This window comes from Elephas maximus, chromosome 10 (assembly GCF_024166365.1).
Source record: "Elephas maximus indicus isolate mEleMax1 chromosome 10, mEleMax1 primary haplotype, whole genome shotgun sequence".
Taxonomy (NCBI): Eukaryota; Metazoa; Chordata; class Mammalia; order Proboscidea; family Elephantidae; genus Elephas; species Elephas maximus.
This window is the reverse complement of record NC_064828.1, coordinates 76,440,549-76,460,811: the sequence shown is the minus strand read 5'-3', so window position 1 is coordinate 76,460,811 and position 20,263 is coordinate 76,440,549. Positions and strand designations below refer to the sequence as shown.

Here is a 20,263-nt window from a genome sequence, read left to right as displayed (position 1 = left end):
GCAAAATACAATGTGAATGGAAAAACAAGAAGATGAACCTCAAATTCATTTCCTTTCACAAGCAGCATCTTCTCCAAATAAGAAGCCCTTTGGAGGGAGTGCGATTGACCAGAGAGGAGCACGTCGGGGCTGGACTCTGCGGAGGTTGGGAGTCGCTCCAGAAGAGCGGCATTTTGAAGAAGTGCTTCTTTTGTTTTCTGCACATCATGCTGGAGCTCCTGGAGAGGAAAAAGTCATCGTGAGACACTCCCTCCTCCGTCACATCACAATTCCCCTCTCCCTGCCACTCCAATGACACCTAGGAGAATTTTTGACCTGAAATTGTGTTTGTGGCTTTTTGTTGTTATTGTTTATTTAAAAGCACTGAAAAAGCTAGGTTTTCTTTATATGATGTACACCCTGGTACTACGTCCTGAAATCTGTCAGTTCAGAGCTGGAACTCACCAGTGATCAACAGAGTTGAGATCTCTAATTTATAGACTGGGTAGAGTCAGGTGTTCTAAATTTCTAATCACCTAACACTTTAATACCATTTCAAGAATCAATGCAAAACTGTCCCGTCTGAGACTTTCTAATATAAGCTGATTCATTCGCAGAGGCTGTAAAGCCTCATTTATTAAACTGACTTTACAGCTATTCTGGGAATACAATGGGAGTGAGATTTCTAGTCATGGTTTTTTTTTTTTTTTTCTTAGAGGATCACACTCAGTTGATAAACCGGCTATCAGGCTTTGGCTTAAGAGGTGGAACTGCTACAGGCAGACTGGAATGAGGTGGTGTCCGATCTCCCTGACCCAGCTACATGCTGTTTGGAGCTCTCCTCTGCCATCTGGTCCTCCCAACCTCAAGCATCATGGCCTTGCTTATGTCCTAGATGGCCTGCTTTTGGCACCTGTCCTGACTGATTTCCCTGTCCCTGTGGTCTGCCTAGTCCTTGCGTCATGCCCATCCTTCACTGGCCCTGTCTGTTTGGGTGAGTTGGCCTTGGTTTTCCTGATGAGCTTTGCACTCACCTTTATGTCGTGCAGGGCTGGGGTCAGGATTTCTGCCAAGTTGTTTCCAGACATGCTGATACTTGCAAGCTGTTGATACTTGGCTTCCTGCTGCTCCAGCCTTGCTGTGGCTTCAGCGTGAGCACTGCCATACGCCTTCCAGAGTTGCAGCAGACTCTGGGCCTTCTGCAACTCATCTGAGATGGCTTGGTTGACTTGGGTCCACCTGTTAGTGCAAAAGGAACAACAGCACCATCATTCCATCCTCTCCCTTGTAGCAAAAGCACCAGGACTTACCAGCCGATGAATCGCTAAGATGCCACTGTTAACTTCTTTCTTTCTTTAAATAATGGCATCACCATTATATAAACTGAAGTCCAAATTAGGCTATTTAATTCACTTTCTAATACTCACCAGAATCTACAAAGTTTGTAAATGGCAACAAATATCTATGGTATCATGAGTGCTTCATTGGCAAAGGTGAGGAAAGCATTAAACTGTATGCCTGATGAAAACTTCTCTGCATGAGAAAGGCTCCTAATTTACATAAAAAAAAGTACATCTTTAAATAAACAAATTCCCATCCAGTCGATTCCAACTCATGGTGACCCATGTGTGTCACAGTAGAACTTTGCTCCATAGGGTTTTCAATGGCTGATTTTTAGAAGCAGAATGCCAAGACTTCTTCTGAGATGCCTCTAGGCAGACTTGACCCTCCAACCTTTCAGATAGCAGCTGGGAGCATTAACCAATTGTATTTATGTCAAATAACACAGATTTTCTAATTAGAAAAGCAATATTTTCCTTATGTAAAAGTGAAAAGAAAAGAAAATTGACTTTATGTCTCATACAGACTATAGTATCTTGTCTTCCCCCATTTAAATTTTTAACAATACATTTCCCATGTTATTAATAGAAGACAAGTACACTTAATTTTAAATGGCTGCATATAGTGGTCTTTTTTAAAATTTAGTTTATCTACCCAATTTTTGTTTAGTATAGATTTTTAAACAGTTCACAATTTTTGAAGTTTTATATAATGCTCAGATACACCTTTGTGCAAAAAATTTTAATATATTTTAAATTTTTAGTCTTATATTTTGGAAAGAATTACTGGGTCCAAGAATATAAATATTTAAACATTTATAAGGCTATTCATATCCATTGTCAAATTACCTTCTGAAAGCATTTTGCTTTTATTTATTTTTTTATGGTGCTTTAAGTAAAAGCTTACAATTCAAGTCAGTGTCTCTTACAAAAGACTTACACACACATTGTCATGTGAACCTATTTGCTTGTTCTCCTTACAATGAGACAACACACTCCTTCTCTGCACCCTGTATTTTCTGTGTCCTTCTCACTGAAAGCATTTTAATATTTCCATTCTGACATGAAGCACAGGAGAATGCTTGTTTCACAATATCCTCAACTTTGCTAAATGGTGAAAAAGGTAAAAATGGCACAATTATTTACTTTTATATCTTAAAAAAAAAGCACTTATCGGCACTAACTTTTTTTACAAGATTTTTCCTAATTATAAATTCAATGTATGTGCATTAGAAAACATGTTTATTTGCATACACATATATATGTATATATCTGTATCTAAAAAATTATATAAAAGAGAAAATTTTAAAAACCACCTGTCATTTCTTAATCTAAAGATAACTATTGTTAGCATGTTAGTGCTATTTTCTGTAGTCCTTTTGCAACATGCCTTCCAATGTAATTTTTTTTTTTTTGCCAACAATTGATGTATAAGTGCAGTGAGTGTACAACTGAGTTTGTTTAATAGCAAACTGCACCCCCATATGTTTTGAGGGCAGCCCTCAATACTGTATGTGGAATCAGATATACTTCTATATTCCTCCTTATCCTCCTTCCTCCCCCTCTTCTACTCAAGACTAGATCAAGACCTGAGGATGCCACAGCAGGGTACATAATTTGATGTCCCTTTAACACTTTGTTCGAAGTTGATTTACAGGAGAGGCTGACTCTCCTTGGAGGGAGGGTGAGAAGGACTCTGAAAGTGACTTAACCTCCTCATTACTATCTGCAGCAAACCAGCTCTAGTCCTGACTTTCAAATCCCATTCAGCAAGGTAAACACTTTGCAATTCACCAGGGCCTCCCTTCATGGAAGAACATTTCCTATTCCACAAGAAGCAGTTCATGGAATTCCTTCCAAACACACCAATCGCCTCCCTGAGGGGTCTTCTAACATCCTCTCTTTTCCATCTTATGATGTTTCCAGTGATGCTGCATGCTTCCATGGATTTGCCCATCTGATGCCACCCTTCATGTGTTTCTGCCCCCAATTTTGGTGTCCCTGAGGATGGCATGGGGCATTTAGTCTATGCCCTGAAAGTGGCTACCCTGGGACTATAATCAGGTCATTTCTGGGTTGGTCATACCAAATGTTTATAAGAGGCAGACAATAGCCCTCACAACCTTGAATCTTACATGGACTAGATCCTTCAAAGCAGAAGAAACTAGGATACAGGCAGTCCCCGCGTTACGAACGTCTGACTTACATACAACCTGAGGTTATGAACCAACCTCTAGGAAGCCTATTATATTAAAAATTGGAGGTACACACAACGGTTTATAATAACAAATGGGTGCTACTTTATGATGCGCATCAAAACATTATTATTATTATCACGTTAAAGATGCTTCAGTGTATCTGGAAGTGTTTATTTAATGTTTTTTTATGCATAGAAAAGTACACTATATACTATACACTAAGACAAACGTTTGATTGACTTTAGATATGAACTGTACCTAACTGTTCCAACTTATGTACAAATTCGACTTAAAGACAGACCCAGGAACAGAACTTGGTTGTAATCTGGGGATTGCCTGTAGTATGAAACTAGTCACTTTATATGATAAGGAAGGTAAGAATTTATAAAGCCTATGTCACCTCATTCACCACGTGTCAATAAAATAAAGATATCTGATCTATTGTTCAAATTGTTAAGAAGCCCTGGTGATGCAATGCTTAAGTGCTTGGCTGCTAACCAAAGGTCAGAGGTTCAAACCCACCAGTGACTCTGCAGAGAAAAAACACCTGGTGATCTGCTCTTGTAAAGATTATAGCCTAGGACACCCTATGGGGCAGCTCTACTTTGTCCTATAGGGTTGCTATGAGTTAGAATCAACTCAATGGCACACAACAACAACAACAATTCAAATTGTTATCTTCAGAGTACCTTGTATAGGTATCTTGGCATTTCTCTTCAATTATTTCAGCAACTGAGGGGCAGGAATTTTTCAGTTTACCAATAACCTCTTGGAGTTTCTCCCAACTTCCTTCACTGCTCTCAGCTTCATCTTGAAGAGCCTAAGAGAACAAAGCAGGAATGTTAGTTTCAAAATGGTCTGGCTACTTCCAGAGAAGGCAGCTTCTCAACACTTGCTATTACATAACAATAACAATTATATAACAATAACATAACACTCAAGCTTTAATAGAAGAGTGATAAACTATAAGCAATGTGAAGAGGAAAACAACTAAGAAATCATTCCTTGTTTGAGGCTAGACCATAAAAATGACATTCTAAAATAACTCCCTCCAAAAACAAAACAATGCAGCAAAAAAAAAAAAAAAACCTAAAGCTCTAAATTATGAAATAATGGCTATGAAAAATGAAGAAAATTTGATGTATAGTTTTACAAAGTTTCGCTCATTTAGCTCATGTCACTCCTTCAGCTTGTTTTGGAATTTCAAGTCATAATTTTGATGCTACTGTTTAAAATACTGTTTGATGCTTCCCTGTGGCAAGGACAGAAGCAAATGTGTCCATTACTGTGCTTGCTTCCATTCTGAATCTTCTGCCAATGATGCGCTGTACCAGGCTCTGGTTAATGTACCTGAAGGGTCTGCACCTGGCATCTCAAGGCCTCCAATGACAAAACCACAGGCTTGCTGTGTTCCAGGCAGTACCAGAATCGGACTGTCATCATATTCACTTCATCAAAGAGTTTATCATAAATTTTCCACTCCTGTAAAACTGACTGCATGGAGGTTTTGAGCTGATTGACCTACAGGAAAAGTAGAAACAATTTACGAAAATCATTGAGAAGACATTCTTTCTCAAAAAAAATTTTTTTCCTTCCAGTGACTCTTCCATTGCATTCAGTTTAGGCATTCAAATATAAGAATATTGGAAGATCTTTGGCAACTAATTAGAGGTGGGAAGAGTAGGCCAATGCACCACGACACACCAGAGAAGGCTAAGTTTTCACATGAATGAATGAGAAAAGGCCATAAGACCTAAAGAATGGGCACCGAGAGACATCACGAGGGAGGCACGGCCCGGGGAAAGAAAACCAGCAAGGACTGGGAGGCCGTGAGTGCACATTTCAGTTACAACCTACTTGTTTTCTGACCTTGAGCAATTTATTTCACCCCTGAGTCTGTTTTTTCATCCACAAAATGGAGACAATAAGTGAAACAATAAATAAGATAATGTTGGTGAAAATGTTATGAAAGCCATAAAGCGTTATAAAATACGCTATTAATGTTACCGAGCACTTAAATCTGATTACTACTGCAGGGCAGGCACAACCTGGAGATGAACATGTGCCAAAATGATGGGCAAGTGCAAAGTAGGAGGAATTGCAACAGTGGGCATGTTTTACCCATTAGTATCCTCTGATAATCATGAAAGAGTAGAAGTTGAAGCATTTTTTTTACCCATTTAAAATGATCTCAGATACTATCCAGAATATGTAAAGAACTCTTATAACTCAACAAAAAAGGGCAAACAATCCAATTAAAAAATGGGCAAAGGCCTTGAGCAGACATTTCTCCAAAGAAGATACACAAATGGCCAAAAAGCACATTAGTCATTAGGGAAATGCAAATCAAAACCACAATGAGATACCACTCCACACCCAACTGGACGGCTATAATAAAAAAGACAGATAGTAATGTATTGGTGAGGATGTGGAGAAATTCAACCATTGGTGAAATGTAAAATGGTGCAGCCATTTTAGAAAATGGCCTCAAAGTTCCTTAAAAAGTTAAACATAGAGTTATCATGTGATATCATGTGACACAGCAATTCCACTCCTGGCTATCTATCCAAGAAAAATGAAGACACACGTCTACACCAAAAACTTGTACATGAATCATGGGAGCATTATTCATAACAGCCAAAAAGTGGAAACGACCCAAAGGTCCATCAACCAATGAACAGATAAACAAAATGTGGTATATCCATATGGTGGAATATTATTCAGCCATAAAAAGGAATGAAGTACTGATACATGCTACTGCATGGATGAACCTTGAAAACTTTGTGGTACATGAAAGAAGTCAGTCACAAAAGGCCACATATTGATGATTCCATTTATATGAATCGTCCAGGATGGCTAGTCCATAGAGAAAGAAAGTAAGATCAGTAGCTGACAAAGGCTAGGGAAAGTAGGAGAATGGGGAGTGACAGTTAATGGGCATGGCGTTTCTTTTGGGGGTGATAAAATACTCTGGAATTAAACAGTGGTGATGGTTACAAAACTTTGTGAATATATTAAAAACCACTGAGTTATACACTTTAAAAAGGTGAATTTATAGCTCACTAAAAAAAAAAAAAAAGATCTGAGTAGAGTAGAGTGCCATCACTATGTTGTACCAATTGGACTTCTCTATGTGTGGTGCGACAAGACAGTTTTGGGTGTAATGATACAGTCTTGCATTCAGGCCCTCTCTTCTCTGCTAAATAACTTACGGGGCAATGGCTCATCCGACGATGGGGAAGCTTCCTCAATCCCTGGCCCAAACAGCGACAGATAAAAAACAAACTGGGATGCTAAAATGTTGGTTGTTTACAGGTAATTATGTTAGCCAAAATGATCGAAATATTTTTATCTTTATAACGGTTAGACGACTCATCAAAAAACAAACAAAAACCTGAGTCATAAAGACTCGGAATAAAAGAGAGGAAAGAAGGAAGGCAGAGAGGGAATTCCCCATAGACGTACCCCTCAGATGCTGGGTCCTATCGGGGTAGCAGAGATAATTCCGCCGCAAAAGTACCAAATCATCCCAATACCTACAGGCACATGCCATCCAAGGAAACACTGCCATGGCTCACGCTGCACAAGGTTTTCTTGGTTGCTACACATTAAGTTGGTGTACTGTCTATGCTCTTAAGGGTAACCCCTTATAATATTACAGCTTCATAGAGAAGAAATGGTTCATATGGTTTGCGGCAAAGAGTAAGAAAATCATTAAACATCATTCACTACACTAGAAACAAGAAAGAGGAATATTTTCAAAATGTTAGTACTGGGATCAGGCAGTAGGGCACCATTTATTGAGTACCATACAGGCATTGCTACTAAGGCAGAAATAAATATTATTATCCCCATTTTACAGAACAGGAAATTGAAGCTTACAGAGGCTAAACAACCAAGTAGCCTGCCCAAGGACACAGATAGAAAATGGTACAGCCAGGATCTTTATTTAGGCAGAGACTATAAAACCTTTGCTCTTAAACACTGGACCCTGGACAGCTTATAGGTGGATGATCCAAGTCTTGTGACCTCAGCATAATTCTATAATAAAAGCTTTTTTATTTTTTTGAATTGAAAGTATGCAATTTAATGTTTTTTAGTATATTCATATAGTTGTGCAACTCCATGAGAAAATACCACTAACAACAACAAAACACAGGAAGGCTAGAGAGAGAGAAATAGTACACTTGAAATGAATTCTACTACCTGATTGATAACACTGTTCCTCTTTTGAAATAAATCGTCAATTGCAGATGCTGTATCTTCTAGTAACGGCATTGTGCCGCTCTCCAGAGTCAGGGAACTTTGTCTCAGCTCATCCAGGGCTTTGGATTTAATTGCAAGTTGATTTTCTATATCCTGGAAGAGCAAAGTAAAAAGGTTTTCATATGCACAATATGAGAAAACAATAAAGTAAAAGAGAAGGCAGTTCTTCATTTTCAAGCAAAAACACCACTAGGATATATAATTAAATAGCATTACGTCATTTTAATCATGACATACTGTTAATTCTATTCTAAATTACACGGCTGTAGATCTTAGGAGAATGTAGGCAACAAGTCCTTGCCATCATGGCATGGTAGTAAGAACCCTGAAGATCTGGACCCCATCCCACATCTGCCCTGTACGAGATGCTTGACCAAGCATAAGTCATCTAATCCGAGTTTCTATTTTCTCATTTGGAAAATAGTGTTGACACCCCATGTTACCCTTAGCTTAGAACTCAAATGAAATCACTGCAACAGGAAGGTGTTTTTCAAACCATAAAAAAAAAAAAAACTAGCTATGGAATCAATTTTGACTCAAGGCAACCTCATGTGTGTTGGAGTAGAACTGTCCTCCCTAAGGTTTTTAACAGTTGATTTTTCAGAAGCAGATCACCAGGCTGTCCTCCCTAAGGTTTTTAACAGTTGATTTTTCAGAAGCAGATCACCAGGCCTTTCTTCCAAGGCATTGCTAGGTAGACTTGAACCTCTAAACCTTTTGGTTAGCAGCTGAGCACATTCACCATTTTCACCACCCTGGGGTTCCAAAGTAGCATATGTAGGAAATATAATTATTGGTAGTTCAGTGTCAGTAATAGCACAAGCTGCTTTAATATACCTTTCCCCTCTCTGAGTCTATTAATTCAGTCATAAAAGGCACTGCAACCTGGCTTCTGAAAAAGATGTCCTCTGTATGAGCCCTCTTCAAAGAAGGAGAACATGGAGCCAAGAGTCTGGAAACAGAGATAAGTGGGATCGCAGCAACGTCACCACTCTTCATTGAGGAAGGAAGGTTAAGCTGCCCTTCTCAGGACTGGGATGGAAATCCATTTTGGAAAAAAGTTTTTTTTTTTTTTATTATTAAGAAATTATAAACTTATTAGAGAAAACTTGGGAAATACAAAAGACCTCTGGCATTCCGATAAGATGAATTTTGAATTCCTCTCAAATCTCTGACTTTAAAATTTGGGGAAGTATTTGTATACGTTTTCTTCAGTATCACATTTCCATCCAGACACTTTTTTTTTTTTAATTGTGCTTTAGGTGAAGGTTTACAAAGCAAATTAGTTTCCCATTCAATAGTTTATACACAAATTGTTCCATGACACAGGCGCACTCCCTGGAATGTGTCAGCACTCTCCCCATTACCACCCTGAGTTCCCCATTTCCATTAGTCCAATTTTCCTGCCTTCTCATCTTTGCTTTTGGGCATATATTGTCCTTTTGGTCTCATGTAGATGACTGTCTTAAGGAACACTTAACTCGTATGTGTTGTTGTTTATTTATAGGCCTATTATTTGGCTGAAAGGTGATCTCTGGGAATGGCTTCAGTTCCAAGTTAGAAGGGTGTCCAAGGACCACAGTCTCAGGGCTTCCTCCAGTTTCTCTCGGAGCAGTAAATCTTGTCTTTTTCATCAATTTGAATTTTGTTCTACATTCCCCCCTGCACCACTCTAACCAGACCTTCTATTGTGATCCTGGTCAGAGTAGTCGGTGGTGGTAGCTGGGCACCATCTAGTTCTTCTGGTCTCAGGATGGTGGAGGCTGTGGCTCCTGTGGTCCATTAGTCCTCTGGACTAATTGGTCCTTTGAGTCTTTGTTTTTCTTCAATCTCCTTCACTCCGGATGGAAAAAGACTAATAGTTGTATCTTAGATGGCCACTTGTAAGCTTTTAAGACTCCAGATGCTACTCAATGAAGTAGGATGTAGAATGTTTTCTTTATGAACTATGTTACACCAATTCATTAGATGTCCCCCAGGACAGAAACATGTTTTGAATGCACAGTCTCAAGTTAACGGCCCTTCCCTGCTTAATTTTCTTTCTTTCTTGAAAGTTGTTTTTCACAAGAAATGCAGTTTTTTTTTTTTAAATCCTCACAAGAATCACTGTGTGCTCCTAAGAAAAGGGACATGAGAACCTTGCAAACACTCAGTTGCTGGGCAGGTGGCTGGGTTTAAACCCTGGTGAGGGACTAGCTCCCTCAGCTAGTCTCACAGTGTGGTATTATAATTCAGCCCCAACAAAATACCAAACTACCACATGCTGGAAGCCTTCAGGTCACTCCCGAAGTTATTATATTTTCTCTACAATGAAGGGAAAACAGATCAGAGTAGAGCATGCTGAGAGAAAGAAGCAAACAAACATACACAAAAAAACAAAAACGAAGCATAAACAGTAACTGTAGCAATAACAGCACATGAACACACATACAGAATGAAGCTGTCCTTAAGTTTCTTTTTCCTGCTCTGTGGCCACGTAGAGAATGAAGTGGAGGGAAACAGACTAGAGGCAGAAAGACTGGTGGGAAGGCTGCTGCAATAAGACAGGCCTGAGAGTGGCCTGAATTAAGCCAGTTTTGACTGGGATAGACTGACAAGATAGTAAGGAGTAAACTGAGAGCACCTACTTGGGACACAGCCCTGGCGATCTAATTCCATAAAGATTACAGCCTAGAAAACCCTATGGGGCAGTTCTACTCTGTCATAAGTGGTTGCTATGTGATGAAAATCAACTTGACAGCACACAACAAGAGCAGCTAGTAACTGGAGATAGAGGACAGGATAAACAGAACTCCTCGGTTTCTAGTAAAGGTGGCTGGTTGGGGGATGGTGGAGCACTGTGTTGTGGAATGTAGGTGGTGACTGAATCTGAGGTGGCTATAAGAGTTCCACAGTGGAGGTGGCTAGTGGGTAGGTAGATAATGGAATACAATCATTTGAAAAGATCTCCTACCGTGGTGTTACTGTCACATTTTGTGTCCAGTATTAGTCTGTAACCTCCTTCTAAGTAGAACTGACTTCGCATCCCTGACAGTGACAAGCCTGACAGTGACAAGCATGGTGCCTCCCTATAGTAGGTGCAAAAGCAGCTATGGGGAGAGCAGAAGTGTTTTGAACAGGAAGTGACACAGTTAGGTCAGTAGTTGAAGAGAACCGACCTCCAGCTGAGAGAAGAGGACTTCTCAAAAACTAGGTGACCTGGCAAATGATAGCAGGATAAAAAAAGGGTACAGCCAACATCCTCAAGCCCAAATGTGACTCAGACAGTGGTTCCACGAGAAAAGTTGTCCTTTTAAAACATAATTTGCATTGGGTAGAGGAAAAATATTTTCCTCTGGAGAAACAGAATGAAATGATAAAAATAATGGAAACTTCACAGTGATTTTGTAAATATTGGGTAAAATAATACAAAACACAATAATTGGAAAGTACCTACATCAAAATTCCCTTTGAACATTGTTTTTTTCAGGGGTAACATCCAAGCCATTTAAGAACAATAATAATTAGGAAAATACCTTCTCCTGTTTATCATAAAAAACTCTTGCGATTTTGTAAAATCCATGGATAATTATCTAATTTACTTAAAAATTAAAGTAATTAGATGGGGGTTTAGAGGAGACTAACCCCAAACCACAGCAGCTTTGTCTCCTCTTTGGGAATGAATAAAAAACAAAACAAAACCCACTGCCATCGGGTCAATTCTGACTCATGGTGACCCCATATATTACAGAATAGAGCTGCTCCATAGAGCTTTCTTAGCTGTAATCTTTATGGAAGCATTTTTTTTTTTTTTTTTAATCTTTATGGAAGCAGATCACTAGGTTCTCTGTAGCGCTGCTGGGTGGATATGAACCACCAGCCTTTAGGTTAGTAGTTGAGCACAAACAATTTCTGTCACCCAGGGAACTTTCTGGCACTGGTGGTGACTAACACAACCCAGCTGACTTGGGTGAGATACTGTATCCCTCTTACCTGACAGTCCAGGAGGGTCTTCTGGACTGAGATCACACTTCCAGGTTTTTGTAAAGTTTTCAGTCTCTCTTCTTGCACCTCCATCCAGTTGTTCAGGATCTGTATTTTGTTTTCATTGTCAGTGATGCTTTCCAAAAGTTGTTCGAAATGTTGTATCTACAAATTATGATTAACAAAAGTTCCTTATTTCAGACCACATGCGTTAAAATGTAAATGTCACGATAGATTATTTTTGAAAGGAAAATTTTGGTTTTTTAAAAGTCTAATATTTCTAATAAGATTTCCCAGTAACTTCTGGAATAAAGATTTATGAATCAGGAAATAGAATAAAAATTCCCTTAGAAACACCTAACATTTAAAAATGAAAGCTAATATGCTCAGAAAGCTGGCTGCTTTGGGGTTCCATAAAATCCGTAAAAAATAAAATTATGTTAATGGTAGTCAGTATTTTTTCATTGTATCACCTATTAATACATGTAAAGCTTTACAAAATTTCCTTTCCTCAGAGTTTCATTAGCCACATAAAAATTTATGTCAATATATATTTTAAAAAATCACAAATACTTCTATCAATTTAATAATCATTGTTTTTAATGTCTGTGATTCTTTTCATTTCTTATATGTACAATTTTTATGTGGTTACACTCATAGTATATACAAAATTTTATATTCTTTTTTTGTTTACGCCATAAGTCCCCTGTGTCATGACTTAGGTTTTACATTAATTTTAAAAGGCTGGCTGATTATTTCATCAAATGAATACAGTTTGATTATTCACCCATAGTTGGAAATCAAGGCATTCTACATTTTCCACCAGTATAAATAGTGCTGAACACTTCATGTGCATTTATTTGCCTTTTTGAAGGACTATCTACTCAAGATAAATGTCTAAGAGGTAGGTTGCTGGGTTAAGTGATAAGATGATTATGTGGTTCTTAAAATTTTCCAAATGCTTTCCAAAGGGTATTGAAGCCGTTATCGGCAATGAATGGGTGTGACGGCTCTGAGTTTTATCCTTACCTTATTTATTTAACGTGATAAGTGTATAATGTACATGTTTATTTTTTGAACATCTGATACTGAAGTTGAAACATTTCCGTGTTTATTTACTAATTATACTATTCTCTTTTGTAAATTGTTCATGTTCTTTGTTCATTCATGTACTTGGATTTTAATTCTATAAATCCGTTTGTATGCATTCTCCAATTGTAATTTGATATATTTTTTAAAAGAATAAACTTCCTTAATTTTTTCAGAGTCAGAGTAACAAATGTCCCAAAAAGCCATACACACTTTTCTCCTTTTTATAATCTTTTTAAAGCCAAAATAACTTTCTCCTTTTGAACATCAACTTTCACAGAAAATGTCAAAATCTCTCACCATTTAGGAGTCTGATAGATACTTGATATCTTCTTAACTAGAATTTCTCTTCACTTACCTATCTCAATTTCCCACTAAGAAATCTCAGAAGAAATACAAGAACTATGTTCATATTCTCTTAGGTGTACCAGTGGAGGACAGTAAAACACAGAATTTATAAAACAAAAAACCAGTTGCTGTCGACTTGATTCCAACTCATAGCTACCCTACAGGACACTGTAGAGCTACTCCACAGGGTTTCCAAGGCTGTAATCTTGATGGCAGCAGATTGCCACATTTTTCTCCCACACAGGGGCTAGTGGGTTTGAACTTCAGGCCTCTTGGTTAGCACCTGAACACTTAACCACTGCGCCACCATGGCTCCTACACAGAATTTATAAAGGTGCTATAATTGAGATGACTGCTACGCTTAACTGTAAATTAACTATCTGATTTTTTTCCCTTCAATTTTTAAGAAAGTGATATTTTGGGAAACCACATATCAAATCATGACACATGACACACAGCAAACCTTTCTATTCAGTGTTCCATGTAACCGGTGCCATTGGCGGTTCATCTCTCCCAGATGCTCTGCAAATTCCGTTCTTTCATAGCGCTTACTTTCTACGTCACAAGTGCTTAACTGCAGTAATGACTGGTTAACAAAGTCAACTATCCATTGTTTATAGTCCATTTCCATTCTAAACTCCTAAAGCAAGCAAACAAACAAACAAAAATAAACAAATCAACACCTGGATTGAAGTAGGTTAGAGGAACTGGATTTCCCCTTATGCACTCTAGGGGGCACCAAGTTCATATCCATTAACTGAGGGTCGCCTTGACTGGTATTTTTGAAGTCTAGAACTTCCAGCTATTTCTCAACTATATCAAGCACTATTAATAGATTCCAGTTCTGAACTGGATGAATCTAGATAAAATTCCCTTGTTCAGAATTGCCACACACACAAATATTCCAAGACCAGGTCTAAACTGGGGCCTGTCAGGAGTTACATTCTACCTTGTCTCCCTATCTACCCCTCTCTCCCCCAAGGAGTCTGCTTTGAGTGGGGATTCTTTTAGGAATTATACATTTCTGGGAACAGATAGGCTCACTACTTTCATATAGAATGAAAAGCCAAAGGGAGCACCTTGAATGGTAGCTGTATCATCTGAACCTAAATCCCAGAATCTGAAAAAGGGTTCCTGTGAGAGACTGCCTGAGAGCTACACAGGAATGCTGGGCCATCCTGATGGCTGTGGGAACAACAGGATGAGATATCTGATTCAAGGCTCTTCCAGAAAAGCCAGAACACCTTTAAGGAACTTCGGCAATTTAGTCAGCCTTTCTGTTCCTCTGGGGACAGGCTAGGCCTTCCAGGCCTCCTGGAGCAGTTTGGATGACTTTACAACTATAGGAACCCTACATCCACCCAGGGCCAAGCACATTTCCCCATCAAGGCCGTTACAAGTTGGACTGTATCCTGGAAAGTTCTAGCACCTTCTCTGGAGACATCCATGGGGAAAACTGTGTGGTATGTGATAGGTCTCCAGAACCTTTAAAAATACATACTTGGAGAACCTTTAAAGATTCTACTAGTCACTAACCTTAGGATGTGATGGTATAAAAAAATAAAATCCTCTGCTAATATCATGCTTTGTGATTTTATCATTCACCTTCTGCCTACCAGAGGCTAGATCCACCAGCCTGCGTGGTCTTTGAAAGCAATGACCAAGGTTTTCATTCATTTCTGTATTCCTAGTGTTTAGCACATCACCTGCCACACAATCAGTGTTTTTCTGTGGTTTGTTAAATGTTAGTTAAATCTACCTGAAATCAAATATCACAGGGAAGTTGCATTCATACCTACTTGTAGAAGGAGATCTACCTTTCCTTTACTCGTTCTCTTACTCAAAGAACATTTATTTAACATCCACTGGATGTCAGGTATTGTGCTAGCTGTGCTAGGTCAAGGAGGTGAAGGAGAGTCTCTTCTGTCAAGAAACTCAATCTAGGTGATAATCCAGGTAAGCAGACAAATAATTATAACACTATGTCGTAGGGACTATTGATATCGTCACAGATACATCTAATCCAGGAACGTCACCGAATCTGGCCGAGAGAGTCAGGGATGGATTTCTGAATGAGAAGATACTAGATCTGATTCCTGAAGGATAAATAAAGGGACCTATACAGCAAAAAATGGGGCACTGGCATTCCAGGTCAAGGTGTAGCATGTACAAAAGCGTGGAGGAAGGAGAGCACCGGAAGCAGTTAAACCCACTGCCGTCAAGTTGATTTTGACTCAGAGCAACACTATTGGACAGAGTAGAACAGCTCTATAGGGTTTCCAAGTTTATAATCTTTGCAGAAGCAGACTGCCACGTCTTTCTCCCACGGAGCGGTTGGTGGGTTTGAACCGCTGACCCTTTGGTTAGCAGCTAAGCACTTTAACCACTGTACCACCAGGGCTCCTTGGAAACAGTTGAGGGCTGCAGATTGTTTGGTTCAGACAGAGTCCAAGGCTTACGTGGGTTAAGCAGAGAAGCCAGAGCAGGTGAATGGCTTGGATTTCGTTCTGTGCTGACGGGAGCTACTGAAGGAATTTCAGCAGAAGAACAAGAGAAAGCATACTAGCTCATTTCTTCAGAATCATCCACTACCCCTTTCCCCACTCCCAGAATTACTTTTTCTAAATTCTATCCTACATGTCTCTTTGTTTAGCATTTCCCCTCAGGCTGATTTGCCTTCATATTTCATGAAAAGACTTCTGGCTCCTTTTGTATAATTACCTTGTACTTGTGAAGAAGGTTTTTAACTTGCGATGCAGAACTTGGTGAGAGCACAGAGTCTTCATCTGCAGTTTGATGCTCTACACTGGTCATCCACCTAATCATTTCTGTGATTGCTTTACGAGACGGCAATTTCTCCATCTGAAGCTGCAAGGACAAAATGATTTCCATTTAATTATCTGCAGTTAACAAAATCAATCAGGACATCACTAAAGATGATATCTGGTTTGATAAAAGGTCTTGATTCATAATTATGCAGGATACTTACAAAAACAAACGCAGCATTCAAGCTTAGAATTACGAGACCCCAAAACAATGACAATGACCTTCACATAAACCAACATAGTGGCACAGATAAGCTGGGAAATAAAGTAATTAAGCCTGATTTCTCTCTTAAGAAAGACCCCATTGGAGGAGAGTCTAGTAATTAAGACCTATATTCAGCAGTGCCAGAGAGACATAGGTAGTGTCAATGAAAATTACTGACTCAGAAATAGTTTTCCGTTTGAGCTAACAAATGAATGCTAATTCCCAATGCTGGGTCTTTAAATACTTACCTGGTGAAGTTTTTCTTGAATATCGGGAAGTTGAGTTATGAGCATTGTCCATTTTTGTTCAAATTGAGCCAAAGAAGCTCTCAGCGTAGCTGTATCAGCTTCTTTCAGGTGAAGAAGTTGGTTCCCGGTACTTATAACTGCTGTCTTCAAGGAGGACTTTTTGTCAACTTCCTTTAAAAAGTCCTAATGCAGACATGTTTTAAAATTTAGAAACTTAAAATTTAAAGTACAGCCCAGACAAAACAAACTAAAATGTCAGAATAACAGGTTAGAGTCCAAAATTAAACGTAGCAAATATTTGAATGTGTGTGGAAAAAAATAATTTATTTCCTACTATGTGTCAGGCACTGTTTCAGGCATTAGGTATACAGCAGCAAAAAAAAAAAAAAGAGGTAATTTTTGCCCCTCAAATGGTTTATAATCTAGTGAATTAATATTAAAAAAAAAAAAAGTCATTATTTCAAAGGTAACTTTAAAAAGAGGCTATGGAATATAATCAAAAGTTTATATTTAATGAATGCAACTATTTTTTAATGATGATATTTTATATTTGAAACTAATGAAAATATCTGAAAGCTTTCCTATGCATAGATTTTTTTCAAATGTATTTAAAAATATCCACATTTTAATACCCCAGTGAGTAACCACAGCCACAAAATATGAAAAACGGATAAAAGAAAAAAAGACTAAGGAAAAACACAAAAAGGTTCCATGAGTGCACCTACTGCAAAAGTAATACCTTCTTCAACAAAAAAAATCCTCAAAATCATAGAACCAAAACTTTTTAGTAGAAATCCCAATTCTGTATATAAAAACTGAAAACCATGCATCTATTAACTTTAACATTTATGAACTAATAATCCTGTAAGGTCTTTCTCTTTTGGGGGGGGAGGGAGGTATATATTCTGCATTTGTAAAACATGCCCCATGTCAGAACAAGTTTTAAATTTATATATATTTTATACCAAAACCAAACACGCTGCCGTCAAGTCGATTCTGACTCATAGTGACCCTATAGGACAGGGCAGAACTGCCCCACAGAGTTTCCAAGGAGCGCCTGGTGGATTTGAACTACCGACCTTTTGGTTAGCAGCTGTAGCACTTAACCACTAGGCCACCTGGGTTTCCATATATTTTATAGGATCAAATAAAAAATTACTTATTATCATTATAAAGGGCCCTGGTGGGATGGTGGTTAAGCATCTGGCTGCTAACCAAAAGGTTAGCATTTCAAATCCACCAACCACTCCTTGGAAACTCTGTGCGGCAGCTCTACTCTGTCCTATAGGGTCACGCTGAGTCACAATCAACTTGACGGCAACGTGTGTGTGTCATTGCCATTATAAATGATGCTCTAAAAACCAACAATATAAACAAATACTTAAAAGTCTGAAGAATGTAGCTGCTACTTGGCCAAGTTTTATCTTTTATAGACAAATGAATATGGAGACTATCTCATCAATCTGATACTTTTCCCCGGATATTTATTTCTCACCAATAATTATCTGAGCATAGCATACAACAACTTACAAAAAAGGTGTTTATGTTGCTTCTTATTGTATCTAAGTCCTGAGATACATTGAGGGACTGTTCTTTCCAGTAATTCAGAGTTTGCTGAGAAGATTCCAACCACTCGGTTAACTCATCTGAATCTTTGTTGTAGCTAAATGGAGCAAAGCGAGAGATAAGAAATTAGATAAGAAATTATAGTCTGATGATGACATACATCTCCAGTACTTTTTATTTTTTTGTATATTTGCCTATGATGATCGGTTCTGTTATTCAGAAAATCATGTTTTTAAGAACTGCATTCTATTTCATACTAGGCCCCGTTATCTGAAGTTCTTGACATGTTCTAGGACTGTCTCCATTATGATTAATCAGGAACAAAGGGGCATTTTAAAGTCGAAAGCCTTCTTTTTTATTTCTTATACCTTCACAAAAGTATACCCATGGTAAGGACAGAGATTGTTTTTATTCATTGAATGTTCTCTACAAATGTGCTTAGAGTCAAAGTATAACCAGCATTTGTGTTAGCTGGGTAATAGCCAATTGCTGTTGGCTAAATGCCAACATATTTATCTGGTATGATGAAAATATCAAACAAAATGTTGTCCCTCTTATAACATTTAAACTTTGGTTAGGCAGCCCTCTAAGAGCAGGGATGAGAATGAGATCTAAATTTTCTGTTACCTACCTTCACCACGTGGTTCAAGATTATACCACCTAAGTGAAAAGATTTCCCTAACGAACTCAAAAAGGTTTTTTATGCTCTTCTGTTGACTAAAGACAAAAAAATGAACTTTTGGAAAAGGGCCAGGAAGAGCAACATCATGGTGTAAATGTAACATACATTTGTTACTTTATAACACCACTTCCTAGCTTCCATGGAAACCTATGGGCATTTCCCAGCAAACTGATTACGTAACATCCAGTCTAGAAAACCAATATCAGACTCGATCTCATTCAGAACAGAGACCCATTTGCTTCAGATTGCTAAAGGAAAACACAGTATAAATGGACCATATGCAAAATTTGCTTGGCTATACCTCTGACGTCTTTCTCCACAGCAAAATCGGAAGCCCATCAACCCCAAAGAAAACACACCTGACGAGATGCTTGAGAAGTGTTTGAAGTCTGTGTAGTTCATGGTCGATTTTTTTATTTAGGGACAACCACTGCTCTTCCAGTTTTGAAATCTGGCCCTCCACTTGTGGACAGCTCACAGAAGCCACCAGCTGTTTGCCTTCATTCAGAGTCTGGTATAGCCGGGCATGCTTTTCATCAATGTTTCTTTTTATTTGCTAATAAAAATAAAAACATAGAATAATTAACAACAACAACAAAAATCAGCCAATTCAACCCATTCACAAATACTTCATTGAACATTTACAACAGGGACTACTTCATTAAACAGCTACATTAAAAAAAAAAAAAAAGAAACAAAAACTTTCCCAACCCTCAGACATACAGTCTGGCTGGACAGACAGGATTAGTGGTACGTTGTAGCCTGGTGTCAGCTGTCTATCACAAAGGGGGTGCCCGATTAGTGCAGGTCTAGAGCACAGATTCAATTCTATAGACTTCTACACGTTAACAGAAAACAAAAGTCCACAAATATATACCATTCGTTTAGATTTCCCATTTCTCCATTCAAAGCCAAAAAGAAAAGACAAGTTGGCAGGCCACGTTCAGCATTTTGTGGTACACAAGGACTTAGAAAATTAGAACTATGTTTTTAAACTGATCTGGAGGTTAAACTGATGTGACAGGTTTTGTGTGACCTGAGGATTATTTTAAAAATCAGGAAATTTTACACAGAAATCAGAAAACCGGAAGGCCTGGCAATACTGGGTCTGCGTTCTGATGTGGAGAAACTGCCTGGAAGCAGGTAGCAGCTTCCACCTGTAGAAAAGCTTGCTCCCTTTAGTTCCCCAAGTCCCACCACCCTGATTACTATACAGCCAGCTGGCATCACTTATTTCTGTTCTCTTGCCTGACCACCTGAAGATTTTCAGGTTTGACCTAGCTATGAACAGGATAAACAGGAAATCATCATTTATTACCCTTTAGACCCAAATACTAAAGATAAAATTGTAGAGTCATTTGGATTTGGATTTAAGAATTTAGTTGTGAGAAAGGAAAAGGATTTTAGAAAAATAAAACAGATAGCATATTATCATTAATCCAACTTCATGAAAACAAAAATAAAACTTCAAAACGACAGGTGCAATAATCCCCTGAAGAGAACTTTGTCTACAGGCAATTATCTTCCACAGCTGGGTTCAGATAATGACATGTA

The 20,263-nt window shown here is 38.4% G+C and overlaps 1 protein-coding gene across 9 annotated transcripts in view; it reads right to left on the bottom strand.

Moving 5' to 3' along the window:
- Positions 1 to 20,263, bottom strand: part of SYNE2 (spectrin repeat containing nuclear envelope protein 2) — a 371,421-nt gene that overhangs the window by 59,828 nt on the left and 291,330 nt on the right. For all 9 annotated transcript variants that reach the window (XM_049899527.1, XM_049899530.1, XM_049899535.1 and 6 more), the window contains 11 exons: positions 19,069 to 19,265; positions 17,992 to 18,124; positions 16,462 to 16,644; positions 15,905 to 16,051; positions 13,647 to 13,823; positions 11,756 to 11,911; positions 7,724 to 7,876; positions 4,868 to 5,038; positions 4,207 to 4,337; positions 1,014 to 1,218; positions 39 to 218 (listed from right to left, as the gene is read on the bottom strand). In XM_049899527.1, coding sequence (XP_049755484.1) covers positions 39 to 218; positions 1,014 to 1,218; positions 4,207 to 4,337; positions 4,868 to 5,038; positions 7,724 to 7,876; positions 11,756 to 11,911; positions 13,647 to 13,823; positions 15,905 to 16,051; positions 16,462 to 16,644; positions 17,992 to 18,124; positions 19,069 to 19,265 — 1,833 coding nt within the window. The remainder of the gene's footprint in view (positions 1 to 38; positions 219 to 1,013; positions 1,219 to 4,206; positions 4,338 to 4,867; positions 5,039 to 7,723; positions 7,877 to 11,755; positions 11,912 to 13,646; positions 13,824 to 15,904; positions 16,052 to 16,461; positions 16,645 to 17,991; positions 18,125 to 19,068; positions 19,266 to 20,263) is intronic.